At 39.6% G+C, this 22,720-nt stretch overlaps 1 protein-coding gene across 2 annotated transcripts in view; it reads right to left on the bottom strand.

Moving 5' to 3' along the window:
* slc24a4b (solute carrier family 24 member 4b) overlaps positions 1-22,720 on the bottom strand; it is a 45,599-nt gene that overhangs the window by 2,663 nt on the left and 20,216 nt on the right. The window contains exons 3-16 of one of the 2 annotated variants that reach the window (XM_087805762.1): positions 13,024-13,100; positions 11,161-11,235; positions 11,007-11,091; positions 10,790-10,893; positions 10,368-10,442; positions 9,687-9,712; positions 9,220-9,273; positions 6,767-6,858; positions 3,947-4,116; positions 3,718-3,856; positions 3,486-3,652; positions 2,314-2,428; positions 1,536-1,648; positions 1,399-1,464 (exon numbers count right to left, since the gene is read on the bottom strand). In XM_087805762.1, coding sequence (XP_087661888.1) covers positions 1,399-1,464; positions 1,536-1,648; positions 2,314-2,428; positions 3,486-3,652; positions 3,718-3,856; positions 3,947-4,116; positions 6,767-6,858; positions 9,220-9,273; positions 9,687-9,712; positions 10,368-10,442; positions 10,790-10,893; positions 11,007-11,091; positions 11,161-11,235; positions 13,024-13,100 — 1,358 coding nt within the window. Of the gene's footprint in view, positions 1-1,398; positions 1,465-1,535; positions 1,649-2,313; positions 2,429-3,485; positions 3,653-3,717; positions 3,863-3,946; positions 4,117-6,766; positions 6,859-9,219; positions 9,274-9,686; positions 9,713-10,367; positions 10,443-10,789; positions 10,894-11,006; positions 11,092-11,160; positions 11,236-13,023; positions 13,101-22,720 lie in introns of both variants that reach the window. The other variant, XM_087805761.1, reaches the window with a different exon arrangement.

Genomic DNA, 22,720 nt, shown 5'->3' with positions numbered 1-22,720 from the left:
GTTTTGGTCGTCCGTCTCAATGAGAGTGCATTTTTGTGTTATTGTATTGTGTAATTTTGATTTAGTATTCTTTGTGTGCATTTTCAATTTCGTGTTTATTTGTGTGTTTTCCACCTTGTGTTTTCTTTACTGGGCGAGTATTTGCGCTTTACATGAGAGATACAACTTTGAAAAAGGCTATCTGAGCTACTTCCAAACAATAAAGCCATGCCTTTCCTGTGGGTGCGCAGGTAAATTATGTCCCACTAGCAACATAAACAAGAACGCGGGTTCCACCAGCTGCTTTTGCATGGAAGTTTGGAGTGTATGAGACTTAACTTGACGATAATATTTGGCTTTGATCTACTTATGACATTAAACTTGGGATCGTTATTAAACTTTTGTGAGTGCCATCTAGTGGCCGTTCAAAATGAGGACATTGTATAACGGTACATCATCAGTTTTCATGTTTCATGAAGCCTCATCCACACATCACTACACACGATACTATTGGACCAACTCTATTTTTAAGTTGGTTTGTAGCAGATGCGAAGCAGACAGGAAGTACTCTGGGTAAACATCGCAAGCGCTTCAGGTGTAGACAGTAGACTGTGCGATTTACTTACTTACAAGTGCTCGCCATATTTACCCAGAGTACTTCATGTCTGTTTCGCATTCCATGAAATCTCGCCAAACGAGATTACGGTTTAAATTAAACATTCTGACATCACACTGGTGCAGGTGTCCTCCCCTCGAAGCCCTAAATCAGTTCAGTACCTACACGTTAGTCGTGAAGGAAAATAAATATTTACATAAACATGGTGAGAGTTACTTCTGCCTTTAGGTGTTTTTGTAATGTGTACATTAAGCAGCAAACCTTATTTTAATTGTTCGTTTTTAATGTACAAAACAGGAGATTTAGGGGTGAGTTGAAATTTACGAGAGTCCTTGAATGTAACTCAGCCAAAACAGCACATTTTAAGTGGGCGGGGTTTAAGTGTATTTTCTAATGTAAATATCTTTATTAAATGAAAGGAGTTTTGTGCAAAAAGAAACATACTGATGAGTATAATAGAGGTCCTAGAACACTTTAAGGGACACTAATCGGCACATTAGGTGCCCTTGAAGTGTCTTTTAGGACGAAGACAACTGAGCTCCAGTCGCTACATTAAAAAGAACATACTTTTGTTTATAACTCTAAAAAAGAACAGATTACTCTGAACGCTTATGTCGAGTTAGAGTTGGGATTAATTTAAGTCGCTTGAAACTCTTGACCACCTATTACCATTATTACTATAAGTGTGTAGGTGACTCAAGTGCTAGTTCTTGTGGTTACTATGATGCAGATCCACCTGCACACATGCATCATCAGTTTCTTAACAGGAAGTCTTGTGAGAGGCAGTGACGTGACAAACTCACCGTGAGCGCCACAGAGCCCAGCAGGAGGACGACCGAGTACACGAGACCTCGACTGTTGATCATCACCTGCAACAAGAAGAGACTTCAGAGCTCAGCAACAGTCGCTTCTTCTGCCGAGGCCGACTCTTGAGCTTTACCTCGGATCCGTAGCTGACGCACATGGTCTGTATGGCCCAGGGAACCCCGAGACCCACCAGAATATCAAACACGTTACTTCCAATGGTGTTGGACACAGCCATGTCTCCCAATCCTGAAATAGCAAAAGCAAGTTATATAACCATGAAATATGATCCATCTTAGTGGATTAATACGCTATTAGGAAGAAATGTGACCTTTTCCTTTTTTAAATTAAAAGTTCTTACTTTTGTGCAAATTAATTAAACAAGTTAAAGTTTAGCATCAACTCCGACCTTGTGCATCAAGAGACATTATCCTGAAGAGAATTTTTGATATTGTATCTTCAACATTAAATCAAATATAGGCCAAAATACATGAATGTTCAAGAGACAGGAAATACCCACGAAAACAGTAATTGAATTTAAACTTTTAAATTGTTTAAATTGACATCTAGTCCGCGAAAACATCCAATTATATTAATATATCACAATGTAAAGGGGGTTTAAATAAACTCCCTCACTCTTTATTCCGAGTTACTCTTCATTAGAAAAATCATATTCCTTTTTTATAAGTTTAACAAGAAAACAAATTGTATTCGCATCTGAGTATTCATTGCATTGAAAGTATTTTAATAGCAACTTTCAATCATATTTATTGTGATTTATTGGTAATTTTCCAAGCCTTAATGTGAACCTAATCCACTGACCATAATGACTCTGTGGTTTTATTCATCCACTTGAGGTTGAGAAGTGAAGTTTTACAACAACGAGTAACTGCTCTGAACATGTGTTGCAGTACCTTGTCGGGCCACTATGAGACTGGCGATGCAGTCGGGGACGCTGGTGCCGGCTGCCAGGAAAGTGATGCCCATGATGACGTCGGGGATTCCCAGAGTGTATCCGATTATAGTCACCTGAGAGAAGACGGAGTCGCCATTTATAGCAGCGGCTTTTTCTATCGGATTTGCCAACAGTTCGCTCAAATGGCCTCCAGTTTCAGGTTCAACTGACGCACTTAATCACATTTCGGGTTTACCCTGATTGAATTCGACCGAGGCTCCTTTTTTCCCCCCCAAACACCCAAGAAACTAAAAATAAGTATTGATTGGAAAATACTGAGTTTTTATTTTGAGTGTTTTTACTAAACCACCGGAGAAAGCTTGTTTCTGATCGGTCTCTGTGACTGATTGGCTCATTGGCACAAATGAAGCGCTGTGTAGAAGTAAAACGATCGAAAAAAGAAAATCCGCACACGTTTGCTGGGGTAAAAATGACAAACACAAACTGCGCAAAACATATTCTCAGGTGCTCAAAATTTCTAACTGCACACTCAACAAATAGGCACAAATAAAACGACATATTGGGGTGTGTTTTAAATGTTTTAATCAGCTATTGGGGGGAACATTAAATTGTTAGGCATTGTTTGGCTTTACGTTCTGAAAAAAACAAAAATCGGCAAAGTAGCTTTTCGCTCAACCCCCCCGCCCCCCACTCTCACTAACGGTGACCTGACCAGCTCTCACCCAGCTTTGCCGCCCAGCCAACACATTTACAGCTGTCGATCACTTTTCACACAGCAACATGGACGTATAATTTAAATACAGTATTGTAGCGACCAGTCAGTCACCACTGAACTGAAATGGATCAGTGTGGAGAAAGACATCATGGGATTTGGTACCATAAGGAAGGAGAGTGTGGTAATTAGTGCCTCCCTCTAATTCTGTGATAGTGTGAAGGTTTATCCGCGGTTTAAATAGATTAAATGGTGTGAGCAACTACAGGGAGCTTTCTCTAAAAGATTTAAACATGCAGTACCACAGATAAATGGCGAGGGACCACTCAAAATAACTTGCGATGTCATTTAAAAAAAAACATACCTGAAGAACAAAGGACAATGAGACTATCAGGAGTAAATTCCTTCACTTAGGCCCCGGCCAAGGTCGTTGAATGAATGAACATCAGTCAACTCACCATCCAGACCATCAGGTAGGAGAAGACGGCGATCCAGACGGTGGAGAGAATGAAGGAGGCCATGAAGAATCTCTCCCAGCGTGGTTTGGCACAGTTGGGGACGGTGAAGAACAGCAGCAGGAGCAGAGGCCATGAAATCAGCCACTTCAGCCTGGTGCCACAGCCCCCTGCAGGCGGAGGTGGGCATCGCGGTTTACATCAGGGCAAGAATCAAGAATAGACGCCAACATACGTGGAACGTGAAACGGAGATATGGTGATGTTCTCCTCCTCCTCCTCCTTGGGTTTCTCCTCCGGCACGTTCCCGTTCTCGATTTCCACCTTCCCGTCAACAACTTGCGTCTCCACACCGTTGGCCGCTTGAACCAACTTCTGACGCTTTCAGGAAAAAAACACTAAGTCAAGGAGCACACGACGGCGTTCTCTTCTCGACGCGAGCTGGACGACAACGTCCGGCCGTACCTCTGTGATGATGAGGCGACTGGCCATGCGCAGGCGGGTCTTGGGTCCGAAGTGGCTGGTCACCATGACCCGCAGGCCAGCCTCTGGGAAGCGGAACTTGGACGGGCTGGCGTTCATGATCTCGTCCACCATCACGACGGAGCCTCGACTGTAGGCCTTCGTGGGCTTGACTGAGGAGGTGCGTTGAACAAAGACGAAAGTCAAACTAAATAATACACGCCACTCCTTGACAGAAGTCCGAGTTCTTGCGTTCGCACTTTCCCGTCCAGGAATATCAACTCTCACCCTCCGTTATCACCCCATTTCATTCCCACATTTCATCTGACTGACTTTAAACTTTATAGATTCTTTTAGAAACACGGACCAAGTGCTTCGGGCGACATGGCTGCAGAATATTAATGATGTTTGGTCCTGCAACGGAAGTTTTATTGGGACGTTCATCATGATAACTTACAGTGTGACAGCTTAACTGCCGACATAAAATCCAAATTCTCTAGAAGTAATATTCCCCCTTCTAGTGTACCCCCTTTAATCCTTGTGTTATCGCAGGGTCAATGTGACCCACAGGCCTAAAACAAATGTGTTTGTGGTATCCCTTGTTACACATTGACACTGAGATAATCAATACGTTTTTTTATTGATTACTTTGCTGACAAACTTATCAATATCGTATCAAAATACCTTTTATTTATTTATTTGTTTAATTCAACAATAGTTAATATTATTAAATTATCTTCTTTAACAGTCAAGTCTTTTTTGCAGGTGAAATGTATTTTTCTACATTTTCTAATGTATTAATCAAATGCATTTAATCAATGTAAAAGACATATTTCCAATCATCGTTGTATTGGGAAATTTTTATTTGTAATATAATACAAGAATATATTATTAATTTTTGCAAAACCAATATAATCAACTCTTAGATTTATTTATAATTATTTATGGTCATTTAGACTTGTGTCTTTACAAGTATGTGTAATTTTGGTGTCGTACATGTTATTAATATAGCAAAGAAGAAAAAAAAAAAAAGTATTTTTGTGAAAAGATAACTTTGTATTCTTTGCTTAAAATGGTAAAAGTTTAGAACGAGTAAATGATTTGCTGTGTGACAAGCAACCAATAAATGTAATCTTGTTGTAATTTGAAAATGAATTAACACAGTCAAGGTAAATACAAGCTCATACAGAAATAAACCCGGTAAATTAAATGCAGTCTCGTGGGGAATCCCAGCATCAATTCATTAGATGTAATTAGTTCTGAGTGGATGGATTATGCATGCAGGACCACACAGAGAATTCAAAGTGTAAAACCGACGAAAAACATCACTGGGAAAAAATCCGTTACCACATTAAGAGTGTCTGCAGTCGACGGCAGTAGGAAAAGGGAGTTTTTGCGAGAGCACATGAACGGCAGCACAACACTGTTAACAATAAGCAAGAGCAAGTTTAGTAAGGCTAAACAGACAGGCGGGTCAACACTGGGCCAGTGGAGTTGGTCAGTGCTTCAGCAGTAGAAGTGGAAGAATTAGAGGCAGGAAAAAAAAAATGATGCAAGAGATTGTTACTCGGAAAAAAAGGATTTGAATTTCAAGTCAAGAAAACCTCAGTCCGGTGTCACAATCATGTACAAAGAAAGAAAAGCGTACATCCTAGTCCAGATAAAAGCCATTCCTAAATAAAAGCAGCTCTTAAAAATTCAACATCTATTTAAGAGACACTTCTTAAATAGATGTTTTACATACCCCGGAAGTCTCTCCCTCCCATTAAGTAACCAGACAATGGTGAGAGTGGGCTGTGCACTTTTCCACGCGAAAGCTTCAAAAGAGTCAAATCCCACGCTGATACTTTGGACTTGTATGTACATTTTAAAGCTGGAATGACGTTTCTAGTTGAACATATGCCAGAGCATGAGATGTTTGAAAAACGTTGCAGATTGGTGGCATTTTTACCTCGTCCAATTCACTCCTTGTCGTAAATTTATCCCATAAGGGATGAGTTTTTCGTGACGTAAATTTAATATGCTGGTTAGAAAAATTGAAGATAGAAAAAAAAATAATAATAATCGAGCCGCATGTTCTGATGCATTTTTTGTTTGCAAGTCTTCCTAAGATCCAATTCTATGGTGAAGTTTATCGATTTGAGGGTCATTCATATCACCGAAAGTATATACATTTTCCCAACTTTTACAATCAACCAATCACAGCTGTTGAATATACGATACATACCCATCAACCTCACCAAGAAGCTTCTGTCCATTCCTTACTCAAGAGTTCTGAAGGTGTTCTGGACGCCTTGCTAGGAATTTCAAGGATAAGTTAAGATCTCGCTTAGAGGAATCTTCAGTATCACTGCCCCATAACTTTATCAAAGCCTCTGCTCAATGCATTGGAAGAAATGAGTCGAGTGGGAATTCAAAGCTTCTGGGGAGTCATCAGGATATTTCCTAGACCAGGGGGAGCAATTACATTTCCTAAGAGCCTTCGTTTTAATTAACCGTTGTGGAGAGGATTTTTTTTTTTCTACTTTGTCACGTGCTACTTAGAGAAAATACAAAAATACCGCAAGGATTTCAAAGAGTTAAAATTATAACTGGCTTGAAAAAGGCAACAAAAAGTACAACATGAATGCGACAAAGGACGGATGTTTTCAGGAGTTTAGCCTGAAAGCAGCAAATCAAGCGAGTCAGGAGGAACAAAAGGTTGGAGCCCAAAGAGAAGAACTACGGCGAGTCTGTCGTCCGGCCTGCCTGGTTTAACCTTACCTCTGGACAGTAGCGGCAGCGACGGGTCGTCGCTCCAAACATAGTCATAACTACTATTACCGTCCTCCATCTCGCTGCTGGCCGCCGCGTTACCGTTGGCAACGTTCTTTTTCGACTTGCCCATGAATAATCTCTGCAAGCTGGAGTTGAATCTAGTGGAAAAAAGGAAAGTTAATGAACAATAACCCACTTAACTCGGCGCACGTCTATAGAGGGAATTCATAATAACATGGCCTAGATTCTGGAAAAAAAACAAAACATTTCTGCTTTCTTAAATGCACTTTCCGCATCTGAATCAGGGATAGTCCAAAGAAGTGCTCCCGAGAGGCAATTACAAGGCTTTCATCAGCCACGGGCCATACTCCAGCCATTACATAAAAATACTCCACGTATAATGAAGTTGCTGCTGCAGCCTTTGAACATGATGTTCTCCGGTGCCACAGCAACACTGCGGTTCTACTCAACACGTGAGGATGCAACACACTGGCTCTTTCAGCACATGTTAGAGATTCAAGTGAGTCAGATGGTTTTATCTTTCTTATGTTTATATTCAGGTATTTGGAAGTGTAAGATTAAATGATAGTAAGAATCAAATAAGAAAGATTTAGATGTTACATTATTGTTATATTTGATTTACATTGAAACAAATGTGATTTACCATTTAAAAAAAACAAAACATTTCAAACACAAATAAAACATTTAATTATAGTATGAAACATACAGGTGAAACGACAATCTAAACTTGATATACACTTTCAATTAATGTAATAGTAAGTAAGTAAGTAAATTATATTTATATAGCGCTTTTCCAGACCAGGGTCACAAAGCGCTTAAACAATTAAAACTATACTCAATAAAATATATAATTAAAAGGTCAAGATAACACTGAGAATACAGGAGTTCCTGAAAAATCAAGGAAAATCCTTAAATATTATATATTAATAATCGTAATAATATAATATTCATATTCCCATTTAAAATATATATTTGATTATTTTTATTTAAACTTTATAGATACTTATTTAAACTGTTTTGATCAATTGACACCTTTTATTTTATATTGTTTAATTAAAATATACCGATTATTTTATTATCATAGTCTTGAATTTTTTTTCCATATTTTTCTCAACATACACTAGATTTAAAGATATACATTTTTTTTCCATTTAAATGAAGAAATTCCTCCAAAGCAGAAAAAAAAAAAAGTTTTAGTATTTTTTGATTAAATTATGAAAATTATCCACAACCTCTTGTTTTGTATATTATTATTAACTAAAATTAAGGACACTTGCCACCCTTTTTCTTTCCTTTTTTCTTATAATTGTTCCAGCAGTTAAGTAAAGGCTTCTGACCCGAGATACAAAAGCTTTAATATACTCCGATTACTCTGCGTCTTCCGGGAAACTATAAATACTTTCTGAGGGGCTCCGGATAGTAACTCTAAATCAATCTCATGTCTCTTGTCCTTAAAAAACTTTGCCGCCCACGCCGCACAAAATCCGCTCTAATTTGGCGAGACAGACCCAAAAATGGTCAGTGGCTATTTTCGGGGAAAGCATGACAGCAGTTCTGTGGTCCGGATGAGGAAGGAGCCGAGTGATCTGGTTAAGCTCGAGCCGCTGCAGAGGGACGAAGATTAAACTCTTACGTCGGGTGGACCGAGCGGCTGCTCAGTGCCACGCAGATTACCAGCTGGTCGCCATCACGCCGGGTACAATTAATCACAAATATTATCTCACGTTGGCAGAGTGGCGTGGCTTACACTGCGGCTTACTTACGGTCCAGGCTGGACGTGTACATGTTATCGTACAGTAACCAAACGGCAGCTACTTTGAGCTCCTGATAAGACAATTATATGAAAATTCTGAACGAATCAGAATCAGAATCCCTTTATTGAAATTCGTTTTAACAACAGCAAGAGCAATATACCAGAAAAAAAACAACACCCAGAAATAAAATATTAAAAAGAAAAGAAAAAATCTAAATAGAATAGAAAATAAATCTGCACTATATTATATACACAATCATATTTACAAAAATAACAAGAAAGGTGCAGTTAGATAATTATCTGGCTGTGTTCTTGTTGTGGAGTCTGATGGCAGTAGGGAGGAAGGACCTGCGGTACCTCTCCCTCACACACCAGGGATGGAGCATCCTATCACTGATGGAGCTCCTCAATGCCCTCAGTGTGTGCTGGAGAGGGTGAGACAAGTTCCTCCTCATGGAGCCCAGCTTGCTCCGTATCCTCCTCCCAGTCACTTCCTCCACAGGATCCAGGGGGCGCCCTAGGACGTAACCGGCCTTCTTAATAAGGCTGTCCAGTTTAGCCCTATCCTTTGCTGTCATGCTGCTCCCCCAGCAGACCACACCGTTGAAGATGGCAGAGGCCACTACTGAGTCATAGAATGACTTCAGGAGTGGCCCCCGGATGCGTCTTCGCGTTCAAGCTCTTTCACTCAACACAACAAATATCACAATTTTACATTAAGAAAATTAAACTTCAGAACACTCACTTCATGAGCAGGATGTAACCAGCGTACATGACCACCAGCACCAAACTCTCCCACCTGAAAAACAAGAAGAGTTTAAGACTTATCTGAGGCTTCGCGCCAATTATAATTATACATACAGCAAATTAACATGAAACTTTGCCTAGATTCTGGTGAAAAACAAACCATATTTTTAAATTTGAATCAACTCAGATCAGAAATTATCTTTCCCCATTTCTTTCTGGGTCTTTTTAATTACTTTAATTTTACAAATTCACAATTGTCTGGGACTTTTATATACAGATTTTTTTTAAATAAAGAGTCTTAAAGCAGCAGGAAATATCTACGAGTATACGACGAAGTCGACTCGATAATAGTTCCTGACATTTTACCTCATAATGTCAGTCCTTTCAACTTGAAACATCAAGTACTAAATATGTTTTCCTGTGCTCAGAGCAGTTTATAAAGTATGCAATACATTTTGTACTCACCACACTATCTTTTCATCATAAATGAACTGGAAAAGACAGAAAGAGTGTTTTTGTTATTTATAACAATTTACACATTAAGAATTTATTTATAATCATGCATATTAGCTAGCATTATACGATTTATTTACAAATAAACAACTATTTACGGATGAAGAGAGTATATTTATTAAAAGCTTCTTAATCCCTGGTAACTCCAAGTGTCAGTAAACTTGAACATTTAGTTCTTTAAAGATAGTTAGCATGGTTAGCGAGTAAGCTTAGCATCACTAAATTAGCAATTGCTTCTTAATAAGCAGGGATGTCAAAAGATTTCAGCCTCATGTCTTATTTAATAGTTTAACTGGCTGAACACAAATATTATATACTCTGTTAAGTGTAGGATAAAGTCACAATTTTATGTGACATTTTTTGAAGGCCTTTTCCATCCTTATTAGCTCATATTTTGCCTCCAGTTTCACCCTCGAAATCCATGTATTAATTGTTGAGATCCATCATCTCCGTCTTAACCACTTAATCTCCATATCAACATGAACATTAATCTACTTTGGCCCCCGGGAGACAAGTTAGACGCATAGAATAGAATTTTCATTGAATAAAATGGAAGCAATAAACCTTGAGAGATTAACGTTTTATACAACTGGGGAAAAAAAAAAAGGATTTTAACAATGGTTTTTGACTTACAATGATGAGGGCCACGACTGACAGGGTGTAGTAGAAGGAGTCACGAAAAACCGCCCACCAGGTCAGCATCACCACCTGAGGGTCACCACAGGGAAGAAAAATGGGTCACGAACGTTACACTTGAATGTGAAAAGTCGTACATGAATTAAAAGAAGCCACAGTTATAATAATGTGTCTAAAAGCATCAACTTGTGTCAACTATCGCCAGCTTTTATCGCGCAGAAGATGTGGCGACACTTTTCATATAGTGCCGTTTTTTTTCCAGCGGTCGCACAATGTGACCGATCACACTCAAGGTAAAAGCTCTCTGCGGACCCACCGCCCGGGGTCACACTCATTTTCCATTAGAGACGTCCGCTTCGCTTTGGCCCTCGGCAGAAAAACAGCCACTCTTTACAAGAGAGTGGAGCATCAACACACACCTGCCCAGCGAAGATTCCACACACTCCGATGATGCAGAGGATGTTGAAGACGGCCGAGCCCACGATGGTGCCCACTCCCACGTCCCCGTGCGTGATGAAAACCCCTAAATGGGAAGAACAAATGAAGGAGTTTGGTAGTTGTAGTCTCCCGAAATTGGCATTTTTATGAGGGGAAAAAGTGTCTTAGATTTCACTTGAAAATGTTTCGTTGTCGTACCGATGACTGAGGCGAAGAGTTCTGGGGCAGAACTGCCAGCTGCCATGAAGGTGGCGCCGGCGACATCTTCGCTCAGGTCCAGTTTCTGCACAGATAAAAAGCCGAATTAATCCTCCGAGACCGACGACTTCCTCGAGTCGTCCTGGTCAAATACCTCGCAGATCTTCTCCAGGGACGTCACAAAGTACTCGTCGCAGACGATGGCCAGGGCCAGGAACATGTAGAGGGTCTGGAGATTGGAGCAGAATTTGGGGGATTAGGACAGAAAAGGTGGATCTTTAATAAGGTCAGAACAAGTGTTTCTCCTTCTCTGGCTCAGCACTAAACTCAATTAGAATTAAATTAAGCGACAATCTTACTAGTAAAACTGCTGCGGTGAGACCAGGAGTTTGAATTCAGAGAAGGCAGAACCCATTTCAGATGCAGAAGGGTAGATCTATAAATTATAGATCAGGTGTGATATCGCTGCGTGTCATGCTCTATGCTAACCACAGGGGGCACTGTCGGACCACACCAGTGTTCAGAGAGAGGCTTTTTTTTTCTCCTGCTGGATGAAAATCAGGACAATGGTTTCAGAGAGCTGGTGAGAGCTGGCCGAGTGTGAGTAACAAGATTAGAGCGGCTCACATTTCTTATTTATCATCGATCATCACTGCGCTCTGAAGCGGAGAACTTTCCTGAGAGGAATTCCACAAACAACAACTGGTATTTCTGATCCGATACATACACTTGGAACGCTATCAAATACACATGGGTCATCCAGTATGTGATACGTCAAAAGATATCTTGCAAAACAACATGAAAGCTGGAATAATGATGCAAAACATTATGATTCCAGTTTATCATTAAGGATCTGACAAAACACCATGTTTATTTGGGCTCAAAAACTATACCTAAAAAAGCTTTATTTCTTTTTTTAATTTATCCCAAAAATATATGTGCATAGACTTCCTGGTTTTTCTTTTAATTGAGCACTTGTTGTTTAGCAAACTTCTTGTGTTTAAATATTGAAGAGCAGTATGAATTTTACATGTTCACTGCAGGAAACATAAGCTGGTGTTTGCTTCAAATGAAACTGTTGTATAAGCTCGCACTTTCTTAAAAGAACACTTCTGCAACCAACACTAACGTAGCAATCAAAATGGAATAGTTGCTGACACCGGTATAGTCAAATTGTTGTTTAATGTTTTCAGGGGTTTTCTCATCTGAAGAGTTCTTGGTCTGAATAGGGTAAAGAGAAGGTGCAACTCTTCGACATGTTAAAGGAAAACTTTTACAAGTGATGGGGATGAAGCTTCATGAAACACCATCATCATTTTCCGAGCTCGGTAGATGGCGCTCTTTGCTTAAAGATGATAGGCAGTTCGATTGAAATGGTCTCTCAAAGGCAGAGATCGTTCAGAAAAGAGTGCCATCTAGTGGGCTGCAAAAGGGAATATGATGCTTCATGAAGCTTCATTGACCCATCACTAGTTTTTACTTAAAGGTTCGAAACTTTCTTTGCACGTGTGTCAATATTTGTACATTTTCTTATGGAGTCAAGCAATACTTAGAAGTTAAAATATTAAAATATGTCTGTCAGCACATTTATCATTCAAGCATGCGTTCTTTTTTTTACAGAATACATAAATACACACACAAAATCTCATATCATAGAACAAGTCAAATTCAATGGCATCTACAAAAGCTCCGGAGTTAACAGGTCATTGAAATGCATTAGGAAATGCGAGTCATCGTCATTAAACTGATTCGTAGGAGATTTATCGACACATTATAAACACTGCACTGCAGCCCGATTAGCTGGAGTCATTTTGGTAAATCAGCAGCACAGGTGCACTTTACTATTCAACGCACCATCAGGTTCAAAAGTAAAAAAAAAATCTCTGTAGCATCTCCAACCTCTAGCTCAGCAAAAAAAAAGATTCCTGCCGTCTCATCTCCGCAGGTTTAATGAGCTTGAAAAAAAAGTGTCAGTTGAAAAGTTAAGAGGAAGGATCAGAGGATGGAAAACTCTTACCGCCACAATGTGCAGCAGGACGGCTCCACTCTTGCGCTCCTTGTTGGTGAAAAGGTCATCGGGGAACTCGTGTATTGCTGAAGAGAGAGAAGAAATGTCACGGTCACCACACATGAGCGGTGAGATACATGTGCCCGACCGGACCCCAGAGAATTCCCGGGACCTTATGATGACGGGTGTCATTCTCAGAGGACAGTTCCCCGTTGGCTCGGCACGAGAAGAAACGCTTGTGTAAAATGTCACTGCGGCGAGGAGGCCATTAATCCACAGATTCACCAATAATATTCACCGCATTCTGTCGATGGTTAGTGGAGCGTCATGAACCTTTAATATTGAAGGTCAGGGAATATATCATTAGGGTATTCAGAGGTTATACGGCGTCAAAGACAGTTTTAATAAGTAGATATTGAATTGCTTTAATTGAGATGTGTATGAAAATATCGATTTAAATCAATTTGTGAGGTTAAATGTCAGTTTTACTGGCATCTGAATAATAAAAACAGCAGTCAAATGTGCAATTGAGTCGTTATTCCCCATCAATTCCATTTGTCATACAGCAACCCTACAATAATTCAAATGTAACACAAACCACGGTTCAATCAATTTAAGTGTTTCCTTTGTATTTAGTTCTTCTTCTGAAGTTATTTTTTGTTATTTCCCCCCCTTTTCTTTTGCTAGTGCTTACCAGCCAAACAAAGATTCCCTCAAAACCATTGATTGAATCCAGATGGAACAACAATACACAACCAAAAGCACTATCATTCCCTGATCATATCATGAATCTCTTGATAACTTTTGAGTACATATTCAGATTTATTTTTTAATTGTTCAAGGGCATCATTAGTCATATAAATACATCTCACAGGAGAAAAAAAAAATCTTGGATTCTTAGATGTGAGGTCAAATAAAGAATTTGTAAAGAAAAGCAGAGAAATGTGAAAATTTAGAGTCGAATTTTAGCAATGCCAAGTAAAAACAGCAGCATCAGTAACAGTCATAGTAATGAAAACGGTAGCTGTATTGGCAGTCAATCCAAACATTAACACTAGTTATGCTTCACTTTTACTTCACTTTAAAAAAATCATTCAAAGATATTTGTAAATATTTGCATTGGATTTAATGGTACTAGTTCAAGACTGAAAAGAAGTAACCATTATGGCAGTAGGAAAACTTGAACTACTGTTGCTAAATATAGTAGTGGTTTTTAAGGAGCAACAGTTGTAATACAGGAAGGTCATGTTGAAAAGTGACACTAATACTTGTAGTAGCTGTAGCAGGAGTTTTGTTCATATTGATAATTAGTCGTAAACGGTGAGTTTTTAAACAATTTTTAAAAGCAACATCAGGGTACAAAGACAACTTGTGTCCAATAGAATGTCTGCTAATCCGAAAATACAAGTGTAAACATTTAGTTGGAACCATTCTTGAAAACCATTTTATACTTTGCCTCACGCCGCATGACTTCACAAAGCCACGCTCAAGTTGTGTAAAGAACAAAGAGGAGGGCTGAGGAGCGGAGGACCCGGGCTGATGCAAACGCGAGCAGCTATATTAAGAGCCTGAAGTCATAGAGAATTAAAGCAGGCAAGCAGAAACAGCTCCCATGCTGAGGACTCATCATCTATCTTCCAGAGCTCCAGCTGGAGCGCAGTGTGATTGCAGCACCACCATAGGGTCCCGGGCCTCCAGGAACACAGACGCTCTGTGGGTCACCTGGCTGGAGACGTTAGCCCACCGTGTCCCCGAGGTGACCGCTCAACCAGGTCCTGCTGCCTTTTTTACCTCCAGCAAATACAGGTGTCCATGAATACTGCACACACTGTAGTGTTTAATATTTCATTGAGATTTGTGCGGGCGGAGGATATGTAGTCCCGAGCGCTTCAATATTAATGTGCAATATTTATTTAATTTATCTCAATACCTGTTTATACATTGTTAATGTTTGCTCTGTTTTTTTATTTCTCTCTTCTCTTCAGGATGACATCAGGAATTCATCATAATGATTCCATCTTTTGTCATAAGTACCAGGGGTTCCCAACCTTTTTTGTACCATGGATCGGTTAAATGTCTGTATTTTATTCACGGACCGACATTCAGATACAAAAAAAAAGGTGAAAATACAATAGCATGACCTGCATAAAAACTACAACCGAGTGCATGAAAAAAAAAAACATCTCACCAGAACGCTGAATCAGCAGAAGCTCTTGACTGTTTACAACAAGATGTTTGTGTATTTGCATCCATGTATATTTGACTGTATGCAGACGATTGTGTTCTGTATGCGTGTGTCTCCAAGCTTCTAGAGGGTGTGTGCCAATGTGTGACCATGTTTGTGTTTAGGCATTATTTATAAGGAATGAAGACTCAGAAGTTTTGTTTCCAGTGTTTGCGTTTTGCTCGTTTTCACTAGTCAATAGTCACACGCTGATGTTATTTCAGAAATTTTTAAGTATAAATAATAAATAGAACATTTTCAGTAACAAATGTCTCACGGACCGGACCAGAACCAGTAATATACAATATTCAAGTTCCCGGATTACATTTAATATTCTTTAAATTGAGCTGAAATATTTAATGCTATTCTGTGGGTTACAAGATCAACATGTTTTGTTTCTAGTTTTTTGATGGTCTTCAAATTACAAATTAATACACATTTTCTCCAACTGTACTCAATTTTATCTTTTGTGGGCCGCATAAAAAGAGTTGGCAGGCCTTATTTGGCCCCCAGGTCGTTCTCTAAACGACAAAAGACATGGCAGTAGTTTCCACCTCCTTTCATCCGTCCGTTTACCCTTCTCTCATATTCACACAATCGCATTATTTGTAAAAATGGATTTTACGGTTCGGCTAAATTAGCTGGAGAAAGTGAGCGTGACGTGAAGCATCCATGCCATCACACACTGTAAAACACGAATATGTATTAACTAGACATGATCAAGGGGGAATTTTTGTGACATAATCCGTCCAATTACCGTTGGAATTCGTAAAACGGCTTCCTGGCACGGACCGGTCACGCTGGTAGTCATCGCGTAAAAGCTGGGCCGACATGCCTACAACGTTTATCGTGCATAATTTAGTTATGTGTGACGGGTTTTATTTACATTCGTGTACACGCTTCCGCTGATTTATGCACCGTCTCACAGTGGAACCATCATCGTTAATTTCAAGAATGTTGATATATATAGAATCTTTAAAGCATCTCATAATGTTGGTAGCGACGCCAGGATTTAAAGATCAGATGATAAAGCTAATCACTGTAAATTGTGAATTTACAAATACTGCTAAAAAATGTGGCATTTATTGTCAGTTAGTCAAGGTTTAAATGTGTGTGAACACATGTAACCATCTTCACCTTAACACCTATATTAAATACTAACTTATCTACATTTGTATATTTTAACAGTACCTACTTGGGGGAAAATAATATTTGATTTTCCTATTGTGCTATCGTTCTTCTGTTCTAGTCACAATTTCCACACATGGGACTAATAAAGGAATATCTTATCTTGTGCTGATGAAGCATCATGAAGCAGTGTCATTATTTTCGAGTCCACTAGATGGCGCTCTCTGCACTACCTTCCTTTGTTTTAAACAACTGTTCTAATGAAACATCACAACATTTCCAAACTGATGGCGCCACCTATTGACCTCTAAACAACATGACACGCTTACATGAAGCTACGATACACAATTCTGTTGCCGATTAAATAAAATAAATATAAAATACGGTTCATTTTTTTTCTTGTAAATTCGAAAATAAAATGCGTACATTGTAAAAAAGGCATTGCCAAGTGACGACAAAAACCTCGAAAATGACCTTATTTAGCTTTGAAATTTTGGTTTGATTGTACCGTCCTGTACATTCATGTTTAAAAGTGATTTCCCCCCTAGAGTGATTTGGAATTATTCCGTCCCACCCAGCAAAGTCTTTCAACACGGACAATATTTAAACGTAGAAAACTTTAATTGTTCACTTGATTAAATCCATTTATTTTCCTGAGTCAACAACTGGATATTTATGAAGTCAAACCTTCAGAGTAACAAAGTGGAACGGCGCTCACCTGAGACCGTGAACCGCATCTGTCCTATACCTTTTTTTTCCCCCCCAAACATTCCCTCACACATGAGTGAAGCGCTGGATAATCTTTGAAGGATTCAGACGGTTTGATATCGAGGGCTCAGTGCGGGATAGAAAGCTACTAATGGGTATTTTCGTCGCGCTCAAGCTGCCTTCATGACTGTAAATGTAACAGATTAGATTAGGGGGACGTAATAATGACAAATTAAATATGAGTAATGCAGATTAAGACCTGTAATCTATAATTAGAAACTGAAGTAACATCTGTCTGACATTGAAACGGCACAGCAGCATTGACTGTGGCAGCTCCGGCCCATTTCCCTTCTGACGGGTTTATGTGCAGACTATGACGGCAAAGGTGACTCAGAGTAAAAATATAGAAAGTTGAAGTTAAATTGGAGGCTCCTGCAGAGGATCTGAATAGCACGAATCAAAGATCGAGACTGTACCCAAACCCCCGCCTGCCGCTCGGGGGCCTTCAAACCACCAGGTTCGTCATTAATCAATAATTAAATGCCACCAACGTCTTCCTGGCTTGAGTTACTTGTTCAGCCATTTGCACCAAGTTAAAAATAGGTCATCACAAAAGGGTCTTTTTTTTTTTAAAGGGCATGTGGTCCACTTCAAAGTCAAACTACTTTTCTCAAAGGTGTCGTTTGTCCGCCGCGACCCCTGTGATGTGAACACGCCTGCACCGTACCCTCCACCGTCCGGGACAATATGTACACATTACAGTGGTGATGCATCTCAAATGAGGCCACGAATAGAAGCATGAGCAACAAGCACGGGACCAGATGTGCAACAGCTATGTAACAGCCATGTAACAGCCATGTAACAGCCATGTAATAGCCATGTAGGCAAAAATATCTGAGGGTGCAAGATTAATATTTAAAAATTGTGACAGCAAGTATGATATAGTGGATGAACCCAAATCCCATGACCAAAATAGTCTAATGCTTTCATAACACTTGGCAAAGTAACTCAATAACATATGAATCTGTTAAACAAATGCATTTTGATTTGCTTACATCAGTAACCATCTGGACCCATACGTCTTTTGAAGGTGCTGTAATTTGGGCTCCACTTCTTGCTCCCTCTTACTCTTTGTGTTGAACAAGTCAAGTGTTTTTCAACCTTTTTTGAGCCAAGGTAGCCTTTTCTAATTCATACCACCAGCCCAAAAATGACACTCCGTCGCCTATATTAACATTATTTATCGTAAATATGAATCAAATAAACACCAAACAAAAGTCCTTTACTATCTTTTGTATTTATTCTTTCAAATAAAAAGTGCAATTTAATTAACAATATAGCTTTGCTCGTCGAAGTTTCTTGAATATGAATCTATCCAACAAATACAAATTATTTTAAATACAAATTGCACTCAACATATCCACTTCAAAAATACACTTTGAACAGAACAAACCTACGAACTATGTGGTCTTCAAAGTAGTAGAAAAGTGTTTTGCAAACGAGAAGAAATGTTCCAGAACCCAACTGGGTTTACTACTAGTAAACATGCCTAGAACTGCTAGCATCAAACCAGAAACGCTGATAAGCAGAAGCTCAGGTGTTTTTCGGTCGAGCCTATAAACGCCAAGAGAAATGCTTCACATAAGTATGTCCAATGGAACCTGAAGGAGCGCAGCGTTGGCTCCATTACATCCGTCAAGACAACCAAGAAATTCCCAATCCCGTGAGGTGTGGTCCACTTTGTTTTTTCAGCGTTGATTTCGTGCCTATGGATCATTACTTTGATGTTAATGTATTCTTGACTGCCCAACTGTGATTTGAAGCTAACCCCAAAAGTACATCAATTCATAATTCATATCCTCATAAGGAAAATCACGTATCATATTTATACTAGAAAAGCCTCGAGACCAAGGAGCTAATTTTAGATACGAGAATTGGATCGTCTCAGCACAAGAGGTTCCTTTATGGGCTTGAACCCAAAACCTTTAGGGGTAAAAATCTAACCAGGCCAAGCACAACACTTGTACTAGTTAGCATCTTTTCTTTCTCCTTGTTACTGGTGAAAGTATGCAAATGAAAGATCTTGGCTGCTTATTCTAGCGGGAGTAGCAACGGCAATGCTAGCAAGGATGACAAAGCTAATGCTGGTTACATACAGTATATGGTTACAAATAGTCAACATACAGTAAAAGATGGGTGAGAACGATCATGTAGTAGCACATCTGAATGATAAGGTAGAAGAATAAAACAAAAATATGACTGGTAAAGATAATGAAATGGCTCGTCTGAAGGGGAAAAAAGAAGAAAGTGTTGGGTTTTTTTTACGAAAAAGTTTATTTAAAACAAATTCTAAACATTACATTTCCATAAGAAAAGCGAGTTACAACAATGTATACTTTCTCCATCCATGGTATCCTCATGCTCATTTAAAAAGGGGAATTATTAATCCTAACAAGCCGCTATGAGAATCAATGTTTTCTACTGGACTAGTTTGTTTGAACAGGGATGCTGTCGTTTTTGGAGGGAAATGAGAGGTGGAGGGAAAAAAAAGTGTCTGGACAGGAGGAACAGTGGCAAGATGAGGTGAGGAATAACAAAAAAGTACTCTTCAAAGGCGGGAATGAAAATCTATAAATAGACCCTTGGATTCTCTCTTCGGACACCTGACTGTGGCTGCTTAGGCAAGAAATAACTGGCAACCCTTATTTTCTCTTCCCTACTTCTACATTTTGATGAGATGGTTTGTGAGGGAATTACAAGCCACCGTCTAATAAAGCAATATTTTTTCTGCCGATCCGTTCAGATCCTCCATCATGGAATCCAGACAGCAAAAGAAAGTGAAAGAATATCTGTAATGATCTGCAACTACCCCAGAATACTCAACCCATTTGTAGCCGACAGCTACTTGTTTCTATCAGAGTAAGTAAGTAAGGAAAGGTTATTTTTAAAGCGCCTTTCTAGACCAGGGTCAAAAAGCACTTTAAAGAGCCGTCTCGCCTGCAGGTAATACAAAACTCTGCAGAGAGAATTCTGACCCGCTCTACTAGAAGAACTCACATTTCCCCCCATCCTTAAAACTCTTCACTGGCTGCCAGATTATTTCAGGATCAATTTAAAATTCTGGTTCTTACTTTCAGAGCAATTCATGAATTCAGAAAATAACATAACATTTGCTCGGTGTCCAGATCAAGCCAAATTCCAGTCGTTTTGAACTTATTTGTTAGTGGATGTTACCAAGTACAGACAGGTCATTTTACTGGATTTTTTACCTAATTTTCCTGGAGTAAATCATTTTCACATTAGACAAGTATCTCACCCCCTTTCGCTCTGGCTTCCCTTCTTTCTCTCTAGCCCTCTTGTATTGTCTACATACGCTCTCCTTCCACCTTCAGAGTCCTTTGCTACTCTAACCGATACAGCCCCACCAACGAAAGGTTAAAAAAAAGGGCACCATCTCTGAGCTACCCCACCAGGCTCAAGAAGTTCCAGTCCAATTTTAACGATAAAGTCAATGAGATGCCACCCATTTTTCTGTCAGACTAGAGGGAGACGTCTTTTAAAATTCACCAAACACCCGAAACGTTATTAAATAGTATAAAATGTTTCGCAAATGAACTGATCAATAAAAGTCCAGGAGTATATGATTGTGATTGCAGGTATGAAAACTGTTGAAAAGTCAAAATCCATCATTATGTTTAGTTATTCACGTCATTTGAGAAAATCCAGAAACACTTGTGAATCCCCCAAATTTAAAGTGTAAGTCAAGTAATGTTAATGAATGTTGGACACTGGGGGGAAAAAAAAGGGGTCACGGAGCCCCTTTAATCAATTTTAGAAGTTTATATAATTGAAAAAGAAAGCATTGGTTTTAGTAAAAAGAGTACTACAGCAACCACTGTCATTTTATTTTTTCCATTTTGCGTGGTACTGACCAGAGCGTTACGTGGGAATAACACTTGATTGAAGACCGACCGTCCTGCAGTCACAAGAAGCCCCTCAGCAACGTATGATTTATCAAAACATTAAATATTGCAGCGTGAAGTAATCTGCAGCCACTGAATTAAACACCCGGGAGCAGTTTCAGTATCTATAGAGGAAGAGGAGGAGGAGGATGCTGCAGCAAAGTGCGTCGCCGAAGGTGTCGCCCTGACCTGCTGGGTCATTAAGGCTCAGTGTTAAAAGCCTTGGGGAGAGGTTTTCCCTCTGGGTCATCATTAGATAATTAACTGATCGCCAATCGCTGCTCAGCCCTTTTACGTATAGAAATAAGTATACATTCCGGCTTAGGTATCCTTACACTTTTACCCCCCGCCCCCCTTTTCACACACCATTATCCTCTTGTTCGGTCAGTACTTTCACGTGCTCACATGTAACTACTTAAACATGTTTAACCCGCATGAACATGCACACGGATTACCCCGAGCCTGGAATCATACGTCGTATGTGTGCATGCACGGTTGACAGAAGCACCGCTCGCCCCGGTTCGATAAAAGGGGACACTGCTGTCTTCTCCCTCCCCGCATAGGAAATTGTTGAACAAATTCCCCCAGCGTCGAGCGAGCGCCGCGAAAAACTAGATCACGCGTCGCTCGCCGCCTCTCAACCTTCGCAACGAGCCTCCGCACCTGAAAACAAACGATATCCGGCGGTGAAGCCGACGGAGCTGCGGGGCGACGGTAAATGAATACAGAAGGAGGTCAGCCGCGTTCTGGTTGCGATGCAGGTGCTCCCCGGCTTCACACCATTGTTACACAGTTAGCATGCGAGGCAGTGAGCCGAGGCCACTTCTGCATAACTGCATAATATCCGCTTTTGTAACGCCGCTTTTTTTTTTAAAAGCTTCCTTCTGGTGTTTCTCGAAAGTCGTACATGATTCTCACACTTTCACCCTCCGAAATAAACGGCTTATTCTGCCTCAAAGTAGGTTTCATTTAAACTGCAGATGTCTTATCAGCTGCGAGGCGAGGATAAAAAAGCAGGTACAGAATCGAATGGTTCAGCCTCGTACATCATGTGTACGCATTAAGAATAATAGTGTGGTTCCTTTACTGATAAGACTGGAACAACTATACATCACCGGCCTGGCTCCTTCGGAATGAATACATCTGCACAATATTAAGCCATTAAAACCACCCTTTGCACCAACAAACTTCAACTCATTAAACTATTCTAGACTTGAATCATATACAGGAACTTTGAAATGATTTCAACCATTTTGTGGGGGGTAAATAGATGATTATTTATGGATATCTTTGGCCCAGGTCTTAATTTGTATTCCCTTTTTAAAGATTCTAATTATATTAAAATTGTTTTGCTTTTTTAAAAGGCATTTAAAATTGGGCAATAAAATTAAAGTGAGGAAAAGGCTAGAATTTCGTGGAAATAGTTTGCGATTTTTAAAGATAATTCTTTAGATCACACAATACATCTTGAGGATAAAAGGTGGAATTTAAAAACTTTAAATAAAATGGCTTAAATATGCATCATGTTGCGATCAACGCAGGGAAATCCCATTTCCCGTTAAAGACTGGTTTGATAGATGGGCTGCTGTCACCCAATTCTAAAATCAGATGCAACACTAATAGACTCAGGGACTCATTCATTCTTCATGCTATTAAAATGTATAACTTGGAGTTTTGGGGGCAG

This window comes from Callionymus lyra, chromosome 13, assembly GCF_982586985.1.
Source record: "Callionymus lyra chromosome 13, fCalLyr1.hap1.1, whole genome shotgun sequence".
Lineage (NCBI taxonomy): Eukaryota > Metazoa > Chordata > Actinopteri > Syngnathiformes > Callionymidae > Callionymus > Callionymus lyra.
This window is presented reverse-complemented; position numbering and strand designations above follow the sequence as displayed.